The following is a 17,367-nucleotide window of genomic DNA, read 5'->3' as shown; positions in this document are numbered from 1 at the left end:
TCTGGGAAATAATCTGCTAAATTTGGAAAAATTGTGGAGAAAAACGAGTCAAGAGATTGAGTTCCAAAACCAACAGATTTGAATAAAGGTGGCCATACACGATTACATATTTTAGGGCCCATCCACACTTAAAAGCGCAAAACACGGGCGATTTTTGCCGGCTTTTTGCGGGAGTGATTATTCTGCGATTTCCAGCGGAAAACTCACTGAACACTGTGGCGATTTTTCCGCGATCACGTTTAGCGCTTCGATAGCACTGAAACGCAATCGCCGGGAAATCACCTGAAAATGGTGCAGGCGACGCGTTTGCGTTTTGCGGTTTTGGGTGACTTGCGGCGATTAGCGCAAATTGCCCAAGTAAGAACGGGCCCATAGGGTTTTATTACACTTGCTTTTAAAAAGCGCTAGCTTTTGATCGTTTTGCCGAAATCGCGGAAATACGCTCTAGTGTGAATGGGCCCTAAGTCTCTGTTCAGACTGTCAGCGTTTGTAGAACGCGTATAAATTAAAACGCAAGTTGAAAAACGCATGCGTTCAAATTCGTTTCTATATGCGTTTTGCATACACATGTTACCCAGAAAAAAAAAGAATTATGGGAACCGCAGAGGGAAACATACGCTAAAACGCAATAGTACGCGTTTTTGATACGCACCCACAGACTTTCATTGCGGCTGTTTCTGTGCGTGACGCACAGAACTGCGTGCAGCAGTGCGGATGAGAAACGTATGCGTCTCATATGCATACATGTGAATGAGGCCATTAGAAAACATTAGTAGTCGTTTCTATGCGTAAAATCTTTCTGTATGCGTTCTGTAAAAACGGCTAGGAACGCACATAGTCTGAACAGGGCCTTAAAGAGAACCCGAGGTGGGTTTGAAGAATATTATCTGCATACAGAGGATGGATCTGCCTATACAGCCCAGCCTCTGTCTCAAACCACCCTAAGGTCCCCCTGCACTCTGCAATCCCTCATAAATCACAGCCACGCTGATGACAAACAGCTTGTCAGAGCTGGCTGTGTTTATCTCTATAGTGTCAATCTGCTGCTCTCCCCGCCTCCTGCAGAACTCCAGTCCCCGCCTGCATCCCTTCCCTCCCTGCTGATTGGAGGGAAGGGAGGGGGGCAGGGACCAGAGCTATGCAGGAGGCGGGGGAGCAGTTGAGACTGACACTACAGATGTAAACACAGCCTCACAGCATGGCTGTGATTTATGAGGGATTGCAGAGAGCAGGGGGACCTTAGTGGGGTTTGGGATAGCAACAGAGGCTGGGCTGTATAGGCAGATCCAGCCTCTGTATGCAGATAACATTCTTTAAACACACCTCGGGTTCTCTTTTTTTTTCGACCAGAGAAACAGATTGATTTTTCTGCTTGAGTGAAAAATCAAAAAAAAAAATCAAACCAATATACCATACACTTATGATCTATTTTTCCAAAAACATCAGAGTCAAATAAAAACTTCAGGTTTTATATTTTAATATCTGATTTTTCCAACACATCCTATCATATTTTAATAATAAAAAAAATGATCTTTTCAATTCCTTATACAAATAAATAGAAAAAATAGAAAAATTGGTCAACTTTTTTGTATCGTGTATGGCCCCTTTAACCCACTAGGTGTATTTTTCAAAACAGTGCATTTGTTGCCTTTTTTATTTATTTATTTATTTTTTTTAATGTTCATGCGTTTGAGGTTCTGCAAATAATGCATAAATAATATAAAATGTATTGCTAGAAAACTGCCCAAAGCAAAGCACATCATGGTGTTAAAGAAAAAGGATTCGCTTTGTAAAGAAAAAATGCAATGCTTTGTTTAGATTTATACATTAATGTGGCAAACATTATTTCAGCATGATACAACCGTGTTTATATGTATAGGAAACAATTCACAATGTTTCTGACAAACTGTCAAACAGGAGCTGAAAATTCGTAACAAAAACAATTACTTCTGCAGCAGGGTAAGTTTCTGGAAAGTCTGAGGCTTCTTTCACATCTGAGAACACGTGCAGGAGCCGTTCTCCTGCACGTGTTGAATGGCCTGCAGCGTGTCGTGGTGCTACGCTGATTAGCGGCAGTAGTTGTTATGCACCCGACGGGAAACCGGAAGACTATAAAGCTCCCAGGTGCGTCAAACCGCGACGAACCAAAACGCAGCGTCGAATTAAAGATATGAAAGTCTATGGACTTTGCGTTAAAATGCAGAAAACGGGCTCAGACATGTAGGAGCCATGTTGGTAACAAGTGTTCCAAATTACCGTTGCTAAAGTTACAGCAAAGTGCAATTTTAGGTTATGGGATGTTTTGGAAAGGCTTAGCTGTCGGCAAGCTGAAATGAATTGATAACTGATTTACAAAAAGAGCTGCGAAGCACTGATGTACACCAATGGCAATTTTATAATGAAAGTGATTCTCCACAAGTAAAATCAATATTTATTTCATTCAAGCAGCTTTACAGGAAACCTATTGATTTTACAGTGGAGAGTAACAGAGCTTTCCCTTCTACTGTTGCCGTCCTGGCTTCTCAGCACCACTTGCCAGACCGCAGGATAGGGTTACACTGAACATGGGACTTCCCTTTAATGGTCTGCTACATGCCTCAATAACTTGGGCGGTTTTAAAAACGTAACTGGTTAAACCTGATAAGAAGTGTATGTTTTAAAAAATGTATCTCCTTTTTCAAGCAAGTGCCTCTAAAATAAAGTAATTCTAGTAATATTATACTGAAAAAATAAAACCCTATTTGTCCTAAAAAGTGTTGTTGGCACTTGCAGCATTTTATAATCAAATTGCATATCTCTTGTGCGAAAGTTATTATATATTGATCACCCCCTAAACAATATCACATCAGCACACAAGAAGTCCTAGGTGTAACTATGGACCACAATACAAGTTACAGCAGTTTTTCTCTAAAAAATCGCGACTAGTGGCTCCTCTTTAACCTCCGACTGGTTTCGCTCTACGCTATGTCAGGGGACTTCATATACATTCTGCACTTTGAGATCATTTGTTTTTTTTTGTTTTGTTTTTTTAGGTTTCATTACACTGCCCATCTGAAATCCACTGAACATCATCTCCTGTGTGCATTGGTTTAATGGATGATTATTATTATTATTATTACTAAGTGTTTATATAGGGATCACATCTTCCTCAGCACCTTGCAGGGTTTTAAGTTCTCTCACCTACAGTGCCTCTGAGGAACTCATGATCTAATCTCTACCACAGTAATAGCCTTATGACCCTATTGTGGTCTAAAGGTGCGTATACACATCCAATCTTGGTGGTTCTTTCATGTAGTATGGGAGGGAGCCTACCTACACAACCTGTTCAAAGTCTTCTGGCCCCTCAAACTACATTGAAGTGGTAAAATTGGCCAATCAGGATTGGACGTGTATATGCATTGAAATATCAATTTTGGGGAACCACTTGACTATTCTGTATATTTTGAGAATGTGAGAGAAACCCATAGTGCCCAGAGGAAACCCACAATAAGGGGATCAAATCTGGACAAAACAGATAGTGTCCTGGCCCAGATTTAAACCAGGGAGAGGTATGTTAGCTTTTCAAGGAGAGAGTGCTGTTTAATATGCCACTGTGTCGCCTTCCATAATGGGTATTTTTTTTTCTTTTTTATTGCTATTCAATTTACAAGCGAGTCATCTATAGACGTAAATTCTCTTAGAAATCATCTTAGAAAGAAATGTTATGTTAACTTGCTGACTACTTTGAACGATATGCAGACAAGCATAGCTGAGATACCTGGGGACTGAACAATGCAGCCTAGGGTTGTTTGTGCTGTAGATTGTTGCTGGGGAACAGGGAGAGCTATTGCAAGGGTGTAACAGTAGGTGCAGCTCTGCTTTAGCAGTGTTATTATCATGCTAGCCATAATGAAATCCAATGTTGTAATCTTTCCAGCAGAAATGGATAGTGTTGGGAATTGAAATAGAACAAATAGTGTTGTGAACTAAAATAGAACATAACGTTGTTAACGTGCGAAGTGTCACACTGCAGAGAACTGAATAAACTATTAGCAAGAACATGTAAATGATAGCTTCAGAAAGGGTAGAGGTTCCTGAGAATAACTTATTTGACAAACTAGTGTATTTAATGGTTTAGCTGCTATTTTAAATTGTTATTATGTTTGCCCTAAAATAATATTTGTCTCACATTTCTACATTAGGACTGTATCACATTTGTGTTATTGCATTGCATACAGTGGCGTAGCTAAGGAGTTGTGGGCCCCGATGCGAGTTTTAAATTGCCCCCCCCCCCCCCCCCCCCAAGCAGTCTGTACATAACTAACAATTGATACGGTGCACCAATGGCAACTACAGTGTCAGAGGTGCAAGAAGGGGATGGAGAGCAGTTTGTTAATGATTGCTACTATTTAAAGTATCTGTAGAAGTGAATATTATGAGCACAGGACCAATAGAGAGCTAATACTTCAGTTGGGGGAGGGCCCCTCTGGCCCAAGGGCCCGATGCGGTCACAACCTCTGCACCTCCTATTGCTACGCCCCTGTTTGCATAAAAGATTTGTAGTTCAAGTTATAAGGGAACCTCTATATTTTACTGTTATTATTATTATGCATTTCTGTAGCACTGGCATTCTTTGCAGTATTTTACATAGACTATGAAATAAATCACATCACTAACTGTCCCTCAGTTCGATTCATGGTGTAGATTCTACCACACTCTAGTTTAAAGAGGAACTTTACCAAGAATATAGTAGCAGGGGAAATAAATAGACCAATTGCAAAGTAAGACAAAAACAAGAAGAAATGATTGATAGTTGCCGTGTAATTCGTTCATGTTGTTTGGTGCACCGTAAGCCTGCAGATCATCATCTTTACTGCCGGCAGACATAGAAAAGACCAGACAGCACCAACTAAACACACCCACTATCAATGATAGGCTAAAAGGTATATATATATATATATATATATATATATATATATATATATATATATATATATATATATATATAATGTGTATGTGTGTATTATTATTTATTTATTGTATTTATAAAGCACCAACATATTATGCAGCGCTGAACATTAGTTTAGGTTACTGACAATATTTAGGGGTGTAGGGGTGGCATACAGCAATATGAAAATACAGGAATACAAGAAAACCAGATCACACTGCACAGTATGAGTACAAGGTAATGCTTAGTCAGTCACTGGAGGGGAGCATGGAGATTAGGCAAGTTAGGTTCACTCAAGTGTATAGCATGGGTGCACAGTAATGGAGGTGCGTGATCAGGTAGGACACAAAAGGAGCAGGACCCTGCCCAAAGCTTACAATCTAGAGGGAGAGGTAAGGACACGTAAGATAGGGACCAGAGCACACACACACACACACACTCTCACACACTGTCACACACTCTCACACACTCTCACACACACTCTCTCACACTCTCACACACACTCTCTCACACACACTCTCTCTCACACACACACACACACACACACACACACACACACACACACACACTCACACTCACACACTCACACACTCACACATACACACATCACTCACACATACACACATACACACACACACACACACACACACACACCTTGCTTGGCAGTTGGTAGCCATCACACTGTGGGAGGGGTGGTTTGTGACATGCATGGCTTACTGCAGGCATGCTAGGATTGTTTTGTTTTTTTCCTCCTGGTTCCTGACCAGAAATGGTCAGTGGAGAGTTAGTAATTCTAAGCCATGCTTTAGCAGTGTCATAGTTACATAGTTTTTTGGGTTAAAGACATGGGTAAGTCCGGTTCAACCAGAAAAAATATATTTGTCATTTCTTATAGTTCGATCCTTACTTTTACTTCAAGTACAGAACAAGAATACATATTAAACATGAATTCTCCCTGCAATACCTGATATGCTAACAAGGATTATACTAATACATTGAAGAGCTACATATAAATGCCACCTCGTTTGACTGTAAAAACTGGCTGCCATTACCTTTCATTTTCAGTAGCAGTAATTGGAAAGAATATCACTAACGCACCTCCATACTGTAGCTATAACAATATACAGCAGCCAAAGACGAAAAAGTACCCACTAGTAACAGCACCAAACCACTCCAAAAGGTTTTGTCAAAAATCTGAATAAACTTTATTGATGAACAATAAACAATTCTAAAAAAATCAATTAAAAGATCACACACAGGTGATTGCAGCGATACAAAAGAGAATAGCAGCTATAACAACACGTAAATGCTATTGTGCTTTGCCCTGCCCTGCTGTAATGTACACACCCATGCCCAATTGGGTGAATTTGGAAAGAAGCTAATTAAGCTACCAGCACATTTGTGAACTCATTTAGTAGATACAGCACAGCATTATCTACTTACAATTCATATTAGTTTAATAATGTTTTTTATATGTACTCCTTGAATAGGATTCTGTCAAAAATGACTTGGAAAAGACAGCACAGAAAAGTAGGTCAGTGTAGAAGCTCATAACGGTTACATGCACAAGCGTGAGCATGCTCGTGTCACGTAAATGGGTTTAACCCTTGAGGAAGGTTTCAAGTTTTCGTTTTTCCAGTTTTTCTGCCAGACATGCTTCAAACTAATTGTTAATTTGGCCCTTTTTACATTTCTGTAGAAGCACCACAGGATTATGTTTTTTCATTAATTCTGAGCCCCTGGCAATGACTCCACCCAACAGCATATCCAATCTTCATCTCTTGTGCCCTGGTGTGCTATCTCTTCTTCTCTGTTGTATAGCACAATTGTTCTCTTGTTATTCTTAATCTCCCTTTCCCTTGTTTCCTTGTAAAAAGGTAATGTGGGTGATCAGATACCATAAATCCATCCTTAGCTCAGGTTTCCTGAATCAGGCTTCTCCGGCTCACAGTAAATCAGCAGAAGTCAGCCACGATAGCCTCTTCCTATGAAATAACACTGCCCATGTAATTGTATTTCCTTGTGTTTCACTTCTTACAGCCTGATGCACCCGTAATGGAGTTTGAATCTGATATCCTCTGTATGGGATATCAAACAAACACACAGTAGGGAGATAAAGTGTAGAGAAACCGAGAGCCCAATATAGTGTAGTATGTTAAGCATAAATGAAGTAAAGGTTATCGTGAGAAAATTATACTCACAAACATGGGTTACCACACAGGCAACCACTGTATAGGCAGGTGAGGAGATTAGACCTGTCCTCACTCAGGGATAAGAAGTCGCTCTCTGTAGATGCGAAAGGGGGTAGATCACCCCTCCACCAGGGGTGGACACGGTATAGCAGTAGGAGAACAGAGGCGCCAGCAGGATAAAAGTGGATAAAAACTTTAAAATTTGCTGGGAGGAAGTGGTGGACTTACCTCCATAAAGCAGACACGAAAGACTGTCTGAATAGTAGTCACATTTATTAATTAGTACCCCAAAACAGTGCAACGCGTTTCGCAGGCCCAGCCCGCTTCATCAGGCAATAAAAGTGGGGACAAGACAGAATTTCAGCAATAGCAGGTGTAGCGCCTCAGTGAGGCGCTACACCTGCTATTGCTGAAATTCTGTCTTGTCCCCACTTTTTTTGCTTGATGAAGCGGGCTGGGCCTGCGAAACGCGTTGCACTGTTTTGGGGTACTAATTAATAAATGTGACTACTATTCAGACAGTCTTTCGTGTCTGCTTTATGGAGGTAAGTCCACCACTTCCTCCCAGCAAATTTTAAAGTTTTTATCCACTTTTATCCTGCTGGCGCCTCTGTTCTCCTACTGAAACACACAGTAGGGTTTTTCTTGGAAACCAGTGTTCTTATTTATTCTTCATTTATAAAGTCTTCTAATTGCGGACATGTCGTATGGATACAAATTCAGAGTTCCAAATCACACGTAAGACGGCCTTATGTGTGATTTGGAACTCTGAATTTGTATCCATCATGTCCACAATTTGAAGACTTTATGAATAAAGAATAAATAAGAGAAGACTTGTTTCCAAGAAAATCCCTGCTGTGTGTTTGTTTGATATCGATTGCTGTAAATATTAAGGGGTGGAGCAATACTATTTTATTGTGGCTATAGATCATCTGTATGGGGCCAGGTCATAAAGGTTGAGTAAAAAGGCATATACCACTAAAGCCTGCTTTTGACAGCATTTCTGATGCTGTTAGGTGAATCCAAACTAAGTTATCAGGTGAATCTACTGATTTGAGGTCCCAATACTGAACATCCAGGGTTCTTCTTTATATACATCATGGTATATATGGCAGAAGTTTGTTACATGTAAGCTTCCAAAGCATTTAAATTGTTGGTGGATTATTAGCGAGGTGTGGCTAGAACATCTGATCACAGGACCCTGATAATTATTAATAATTCTAGCCCAATATTCATGACTACTCAGGATAAGCTGTTAGGCAGGGAACACACTTGACTATTTTCGTGCGCATTTTCTGTACAGAAAAACTGAGAACTCATGTTAATCAATGGGCTAGTTCACACTTAGTATGTTTTTCGCTCAGAAAAAAAACTGACTTTCTGCATCATGATTCTGCACATTTTGTCAGTTTTCTCTAACAATTACATCAGCTGCTGTGAAAAAACCAGCGCTGTGGAGTTTGGTACAAAAATCATCCCACTTCAACTCTGACTCCTCAGTTTATGAAACTACTGACTCCAACTCCGACTCCAGGTACCCAAAATGGCTCCGACTCTGACTCCTCGACTCAGAGTCCTTAGTCTAATACTTACCAGGGCTGTGGATTTGGTACAAAAATCATCTGACTCCTACTCCTCAGTCCTCAGCTTATGAAACCACCGACTCCGGGTACTCAAAATTTGCTCCGACTCCAAGTCCGACTCCACAGCCCTGGGAAAAACGTGCGGGTTTTCCTGCATAGAAACACACTTGGTGTGCAGAATAAGTATGCAGAAAAGCGTGTGTAGAAAACTGAAAGACAAGTGTGTTCCCTGCCTTACTCTGCATCTATACTCTATAGTAAAAGCTGTAATACGCCCTGAACTCTTTTCGAAAAAATTTTTTTAAATGATCTCACTGATACTAAAGCGCTCCCTCCTCTGTCTCTGGTTGTAAATATTCCCTGTATTCCTTATCAGAGTGCAAATCAATATCAGTACTTCATACTGAGTAGGTGAGTAGATCAGGCAGTTTATCTAGTGGAAGTGACACATTTGAACAGTATCTTCTATCTTAAAACAGGACTAAATGGCTTATGCAGTGTTAGAACATGAAGGAGAGTATGTCAGATTTGACATAACGTATGTGGAAAGTATTGATTTTCAAAGCACGAGTGGTTCAAAATTGGAATATGCACATAGCACTCTATGATGTTGGCTGTGATTTATTAATCTCTTCTAAAGTTTTCCACCATCCCCTGCAGCTGCTGACAGCTACAGCTCTCACGGGTTGTGTGCAGTCTAAGTCAGGATCTGCAGAAATGGTGGAGGTCTTAATAGTAAGTAAGTGACTGTTAGCACTGTTTGCCTGTTCATTCCAGGTGCACACCTTTTCAACATGTTAGTTTTGTATGGGTGTCCGTTCTGTGTCAGGCATGCACTACAATGAAATAACTGGATTTGTACAACTTATTGTCCTGTTTTATTTTATTGCCAGGACCACATTAAACAGTGTTTCTCGAGATCCCCTACAAGCAACAAGGACACAGACTCTCTTGTGCAAGATCCCGACCGGCAATATGGAACATGGAGTCCTACTAAGCAGCAGACTGAGGACAGGTGAGCCATTTCTTACACACTTAATGCTAATTAGTGGCTTAGTGATTTGTTTGGAGGCCTTAAAAGGTTAAGGTGAGTATATTTCATGGCGATATAAATTGCTGCCCTTCAGCAACTGTGTATACAATCTGGTTATTCATCCTTGTTCCAGTCAAGCTTACTTGGTAACATCTCTACAGGCAGTGAAATAGCTGCACACACGTCTATGGTCAATAAATAGAGACCACTTTATTTACCACACATTGTCACGGAAGAAGTGAGTCATCGATCTCTCAGCACCATCCTGCAGATAGATTTTCCACACAAATCTGTGTCCCAGCATGCTGAGAGCAGGGTCACAGACAACCGTTGCCCTACACATACAAGCAAAGCACTTACCACTACATGTCTAGGCAACACCTGAAAAGGTTATGTAATGACATTTGCATTTAACCTTTTACTGTAAACCTGATTTGTGATAGTAATGCCTGCTATGACAACTGACACAAAGGTGCACAAGAGCAGTCTATTTCTACGGTAATATTACCCATAGTTACGCACGGAAGTACCACAAAGTAGGTTTGAAGCATGACCTGCGGTACTCAAGTAGCGTTAGCCTTACTGTAGTTGCGGTTGCGCTACTAGCGTATGTCTCGGTATTTCCGTGCAGAACTAAAGGTAACATTGCCATGCACTGTGCAAGCATGGTAATGTTACCGAGGCTTGATGAATCGACCCCAATGTAGCCTACAGTAAAATTGTTAGTTTCTGTCTGTTCCAGTCTGTGGAGTTATTTTGAGTAGCTGGGAACCTTTCGCTTTGTTGGAATTAGTCTTGCTTACTTTAACCTTCCTGAGGCTCTGTGTCCAGCTTGCTATTAGGGGGTACATTTCCTTGGATTTGTATTGGGCACTGGATGCTGAAGTTAAGTACATGCCTTATGGCACAGGCGCCTGATGATCCCTCCCCAAGTGCCTCCCTCCCTCCTTCCCTATGCAGCATCCTGAGCAGTGCATAAATGACGTTACTCACCCTGCTTTTGGCATTCCACTGACAAGATCTCCCTTCAGTCAGGTGCACTACTGGCTACTCGATACTAAGGGTAACTTTGGCTACTAATACTAAGGAACACCTGTAGCTATGACAGCTAAGGGAAAAGTGACAGCTGGGACAACCAGCACATTTGTGGTGTGGTTCGGCGGGGGTTTGTAGGATCATGGAGGGTGCCAGGACATCTGTGCCTATAGGCTCCTGTGATATAAATCCAGGCCTTAGTATGACAAATGGTATCATTTAGGTTATCTTTCTAGGGGTAGATACAAAATTATTGGACGCGCTCTCACATCTAGTAATTAGGTGCAAAACTGGTCAGTCCACCAGAGCACAGGTAAAAAGTAGAAATGGTAACAATGAAGACTAGCACAATTCACAACTGATCCAATGGATAACAATGTGTTTTAATGCAAATTTCCACATTTTTCTGTCTTGAAGACGGGAGGTCGCCCCAAAACAGCTCATGGCCAAGTGTCTGTTGCCTTCTTTGGCAGACACATGTTTAGGATAATGTTTCTTGGTGTCCTACCATGGGAAAAGCAGGAGATTGGATTTGTAGTGTTTATTTGTAGCTTCCTGGTCTTCCTTCCTTCTCTGTGTTAGGAGTTCTGTCACCTTTGGGCATGGAACATACTTGTAGGGCTGTTTCCCCTGTCATTCCCAGGTCTCCGTCGGATTTAGCTTTTGCGGTTTCCCGCAAATGTTTTATCGCGATAGTTGGCATATACTGTATGCAAACGCGCACATCATGTGGGAAAAAGCAGAATACTGTGCGATTTAAAATCTGTGTGGAAAATCGCCCCTACAGCAAAACGCGCACAATAGCCTCTAGAGTGTTAACAGTGACGTAGCTAAGGGGCTGTGGGCCCCGATGCAAGTTTTACAATGGGGCCCCCCCAAGCACTCTATACATAACAATTGATACGGCGCACCAAAACCTGCCAAGGAAAACCACAGTTTCAGAGGTTCAAGAAGGGGATGGGAAACAGCTTGTTAATTATTATTACTATTCAAAGTATCTATAGAAGTGATTATTATGAGCACAGTACCAATAGAGAGCTAATACAGCAGTTGAGGGAGGACCCATCGGGGCCCCTCTGGCCCAAGGGCCGGGATGCAGTCGCAACCTCTGCAACCCCTATTGGTACGCCCCTGTGTGCTCCCTTCTTAAGGGGTGAAGATGGAGGTGCATGAATGGAGAATACCACCATGTGCAGTACAATAGGCCTCCAGGATGGGCATTAGGCTGGAAGGAGGACACTAGGAGGATCCAGGAGCTGTGTGGATATGCACAGAAGCTCCTAGAGGCTGCTGGTAGAGGCAGTTGAGAATACAGTTGGGAGGGTGGAGCTTGAGGATGCCGCAGTTTTATCTGATCTGTGAGGCAGTTGGAGTAGGATCTCTTTGAGGATGAGATTTGTAATGGACCTGTATATGTGTTGAGTTCCTACAGAGATGAAACTGCAAGTATAGAGAGGCTGTGGAGAACTTTACACTTTAAAGAGGGACTCTGGACCAAGTATTCCACCGAGGATAACAGTGGATTGGGCCGTACACCTGTATATTATTATAGGAGGCGATAAGGCCTTGAAGACTGTTTTATGCCTGATTCAGAGATTCACTTATACTGGCCACACAGCAGATTCTGACAGCTCTACAGCTATAAATTGGAATAAGAACAGATATATTCTTCCAAAGGCAGGTTTCCAGAGGATACAAGTTATGAGGTATTCCAGTGCTCTTTTACTGGAGGGAGTCAAGACTATACTACAATTATTCCTAGGGGTGTAATGAACGAACACTAAGACTCCAGCGCAGGAGATTTGGGCGCAGCCGGCGCCACCATAGGCTGTAATAGGAATTACAGCTATAGCAGCGCACAGAGTGTAACTTCGGCGCCGTCAGGAGATGGAGCAGTTACATTTAAAACACTGTAATTCGGCCTCCAGCACTAGCTGGAAGCTGAATTACATAATTTCCCACTATCCACATGGACCTAGAGGGGGAATAGTAATTAACATGGCCGGGACTTGTGTGGCAGCAGAAACGATTCAAGGTCGGTCGGCACACCAATTCAAGTTCCCCAGCACATTTATTGAATGCACAGCATGGCAATTGTTTAGGGGCCACAGAGGGTCCCCTTCATCAGATAAGTGCAGACATGTCTGCACTTATCTGATGAAGAGGACCCTCTGTGGCCCCGAAACAATTGTCATGCTGTGCATTCAGTAAATGTGCTTAGGAACTTGAATTGGTGTGCCGACCGACCTTGAATCGTTTATACTGAACTGATGTTGCTTCTACATCAAGTTTGAGCACCCAACTATCCACGGCAAGGTGTGCCAATCCTAAATCTGTTACCGTATTGTGTGGCAGCAGGTTCAGCCATATACCGGCTGTATCCTGCGCCCAAGTCTCCCGGCGCCCATTCATCTCGTACGTGTAACTGAGAATCTGTATACACAATTTTATAAAACACCTATAGACTTGTTTGGGTGACAGCCCTTTTCCTGAAAAGCAAATGGAAGTGATGTTATTTGTTTTCATCTTGATATAAAAGTACCATATATGGACACTCCCCTTAAAGGACCTCTGTCTTGAAAATCTTAAAATTTAAAATACATGAAAACATACTGTATACAAATAAGAAGTATGTTTCTTCCAGATTAAAATATTACTTTTCTCCTATGTTGCTGCAGTAAGTAGTAGAAATCTGTAATTACCAACAGATTTTGGACTAGCCCATCCTCTCATGGGGGGTCCTCAGTGTTTTCTTTATTTTTAAAAGCACTTAGTGAATGGCAGTTGCTCCGTCCAACCACCAAAAAGTGTGCAGCGCGCAGGCAGGCTGGCCACCATCCTTGTATAAATCTTTTTCAGAGAATGTCTTTATAAAGAATAAAGGCCATGCTGAGAATCCCCCATGAAGAGATGGACTAACCCAAAACCTGTTGGTAATGTCCGATTTCTACTACCTGTTGTAAGTGACAGCAACTTAGGAGAAAAGTAATGTATGGCTCATTTTAATCTCCTTTAGGATAAGTGAAAGAGTATAGTGAAAATACACCCTACATCAGTACATTGATAAATGGGTGCTGGCTGGAAGACAGGATCTGTATACCTCTAGATCAGTGGTCCTCAAACTAAGGCCCGCGGGCCGAATGTTGCCCCCTGTGACTTTTTTACCGGCCCCACACACACAAAATGTATTACTTATAGATGAGGTCAGCTACATCTTTAAATATTGGTGGTCCGCATATAGAATAGCAGTGCTGGCACCACCCATCCACATGGAAGCCAGAAATCAGCAATTCACTGGTTTCCAATAAAATTCCACATTAGGTGACAGTGCTGTTCAATTGGACTGTAGGTTGTCACCTGGGTATGCTGCACTGTCTGGCCTGCAAAGACTTCTACATCATTTTATGTATACTCCGGCCCCCCCAGAAGTCTGAAGTATGTTAACCCGGCCCTAGACCCAAAATGTAGAGTCTAGATAGAGGATTTATGTAATTGCCACACTGCCCTGTGTATTGCCTCTGCATTCTGCCAGTCTTCATTGTAACCATCCATCTAGGGTGAGACATTTACCCATCTTCCTGTTTTCCCAAAACCATTGAACAAGCACACTCCCACCATCTCTACCAACAGCCATTTCCCCTTCTGGCTGTAACCTCTTACATGGTAAAGCCCTTTGACATGGTTCCTTTTTGTCTCTCCTGCCATATTTTGTATTTTTTGCACCTGGAATGTTGTACTTTATACCACTTGTTTATTGAGCAGCATGTCCGTAATTTTCTCATGCTCTGTAATAACAGATAAGCACCTTTCCAATACCATTTGGCCAACATATTAAATTTGTAATGTGTTACTGATCTGCGTGTTATAATCTAGATGCTACGCACAGCATAACTAGATCAGTAACATTTTGGCCCGTGATGGTCTTCAAGCTTCCAGAAATAAATAGAACACGAGTCTGGCGCAGCTATGCCCTCAATTCTCCAGGAGGCAATTCTGTGACTAGATTTTCCAGTGGTCTGTAATTATGAACATGGATTTAAAAAGGTATAATATTTCAATAGAAAGCAGTGTGAGATTGGCTAACATGCAGCAGTGTCACACTGTTATTCAGCCAACTCGGTACTTTTCTACAGCAAAAGAAAAGGGGTGTTTTTTTAACATATTTTAGGTTTATATATGCTTTTATATTTGGTGTGCTTTCAATTTTAAAGTGTATGGAGAATTTCCAAGATTTGCACAGCTTATCTCAAACCCCTGTACACGGAACATAGTGCATGTTAACCAACTTTAAGAAAGCCAAAATATTTGCTGCCTTTCCAAAATACTGCGTATGTGACCAGTGCACTCATTTTGTATATAGGTGTCTCAAAAACTGCAGTCTCTGATACTTCTGTTATTTAAAACGAGCTTAGTTCCATTTGCAAGGTTATATACACCACATTCAGAGGCTGTGGACAGAGAAATTAGTCTAGTGCCACAGTAGGATTACTGAACATCCGTTTTAAGGAAATTACAGGAGCTAAGGAAAACTGTTACATTTAACAATTAAATATATTATTTTGGCTTGGCTATATTTAAAAGTTTATGAGCAGAGTTTATCTAAGACAGGGGTGTCAAACACAAATACAAAATGAGCAGAAATTGAACACTGGGACATAGTCGCCGGTAAACCTTAATATCTAGTGGCCAAATCTCTCCATTATAAAGTTCCCTTGTGTCTTGTGGCCCCCCTCCCTCCCCTCTCAGTTCTTGATGTCTGCCTCCTCCCCTATACAGTTCCCTGGGGTTTAGTGGTCCTCTCTCCCTTATACAGTTCCCTGATGTCTAGTGGCCGCCTCTCCTATACAGTTTCCCTGGTTTCTAGTGCACCCCCCCATATGACGTACCTGGTGATCTAGGACTTCTCCTCCAATATAGCTTCCCTGGTGGTCTAGAGTGGGCCAAACATAATGCAAAGTGGGAAAACCATTTGCGGGACGAATTTGATGGCTCTGCAGGCCAGAATTTGATGTGTATGATCTAAGATGAAAAACACACATTTATGCTTGCCATGCAGTATTTATGGCATTTGTAATAGATTAGATATTACTAGAATAAAAAAATAATAATAATCTTCCATAAACAAATTGAAGTCTGATGCTGGGCATACACGGGTCGTTTTTTTTTTTAATCAATCGAGCCACTGATGGCTCGATTGATAATTTCCGACAGGTCCGATCACCGCGTGGATCGATTCCCTGCTCGATACCCGCGGGCGGACAATGGCAAAAAACGAAAGGAAGATAAGGAGTGCCCGCGGGGACGAGCGGGAACCGATCCGGGCGGCTGCGGGGACGCGCCGGCATCGAGCCGCTGGCTCGATACACAGTACAAAAACGTACCGTGTATTCCCTGCATAAGGCCTTCTTGATCAATCCTTTTGTTGAACATTGATAAGAAAAGGCAGTTTTTTTAATCAAATGTAGAATCTGTGTTGTTGGGAGAGATGGGCATGATCAGGAGGTCATTGACATTGCTCCCATCATTAGCAAGACTGTTGGCAGTAATGTAAAAGATACAGATGGTTTCCTAGAAGTGATTGTGTCACTGAGCAGGAAATCTCCAGTAGACCACGACCTGCAGAATTCATGTAATTTTCCGAGAGAATAATTGCCAACAATAATGATTGTTTTGCATACAAATTATAAAAAGTATCTCCTAGGGAAGTTCTTGTGCATTTCCTGCAAACAATACACTTATTTTTATGCTTTATTCTCGCAACAAAATCTTGCCACAATTCTGAACTTGTGCACATCTGTGGCATCCAGTTCAAGACACCATTGCAAATGCAGTGAACTGTAACCTGCATTTTGGAAGTGTTTGTGTAACTATCAGGGCTGGATTTACCATAAGGCACTGTAGGCACGTGCTTACAGGCTCCTGATGATGGAAAGGCGGCTCACTCCCCTCCCCAAGTGCCTTCCCTTCCTCCTTCCCTATGCAGAGTCCTGAGCAGATGTAAATGAGAGGTTACTCACCCGGGTCTCGGCATTCCACTCATGAGATCTCCCTTCAGTCGGGGGCACCTCTAGCTACCTAATACTAAGAATAGCTCTGGCTAATACTAAGAGGCACCTGTAGCTACTAATGATGGGCAAGGGAAGTAAGGGAGAAGTAACAGCTGGGACATCCAGCACACTTGTGGTGCGGTTCAGCTGAGGTTTGTAGGTTCATGGAGAGTGAAGTCAAGGGTGCCAGGAGAACTGTACCTATAGGCTCCTGTGATGTAAATCTGGGCCTGGTAACTATTGTGTCCTGATCTGTGCCTCCACTTCCAAACTGGGAAATACTATACTGTATTCTCTCTTATGACGCTCTGATGGTTTTGCTGACATTAGTCAGCCAACATGGGCACCGAAATCCATAGACCATGTTTGCACTATTTCATGAATACCTATATGACAGTGCTGTATAGGTTGTAGTTGAAGCATGGGAAAATCCCACATTTCTCAGCCATCACTGGTCACTGAAAGGAATATTCACTCTCCTGTCCTCAATACACAGGAGGTAGAAATAACTGCCTCACGTCTTTGTTCCCAACCAAGAGAGGTCAGTACT

At 41.9% G+C, this 17,367-nt stretch overlaps 2 protein-coding genes across 3 annotated transcripts in view; both read left to right on the top strand.

Moving 5' to 3' along the window:
• Positions 1 to 17,367, top strand: part of SGSM1 (small G protein signaling modulator 1) — a 556,432-nt gene that overhangs the window by 454,800 nt on the left and 84,265 nt on the right. The gene's annotated exons all lie outside the window — the stretch shown is intronic.
• Positions 1 to 17,367, top strand: part of KIAA1671 (KIAA1671 ortholog) — a 217,252-nt gene that overhangs the window by 168,828 nt on the left and 31,057 nt on the right. The window contains exon 6 of the mRNA XM_068239061.1: positions 9,596 to 9,717. Within this exon, the coding sequence (XP_068095162.1) occupies positions 9,596 to 9,717 (122 nt within the window). The remainder of the gene's footprint in view (positions 1 to 9,595; positions 9,718 to 17,367) is intronic.

Source organism: Hyperolius riggenbachi, chromosome 1 (genome assembly GCF_040937935.1).
Source record: "Hyperolius riggenbachi isolate aHypRig1 chromosome 1, aHypRig1.pri, whole genome shotgun sequence".
In the NCBI taxonomy this organism is placed as follows: domain Eukaryota; kingdom Metazoa; phylum Chordata; class Amphibia; order Anura; family Hyperoliidae; genus Hyperolius; species Hyperolius riggenbachi.
Note: the sequence above shows the minus strand (reverse complement) of the source record. Positions and strands in the feature narration are given on the sequence as shown.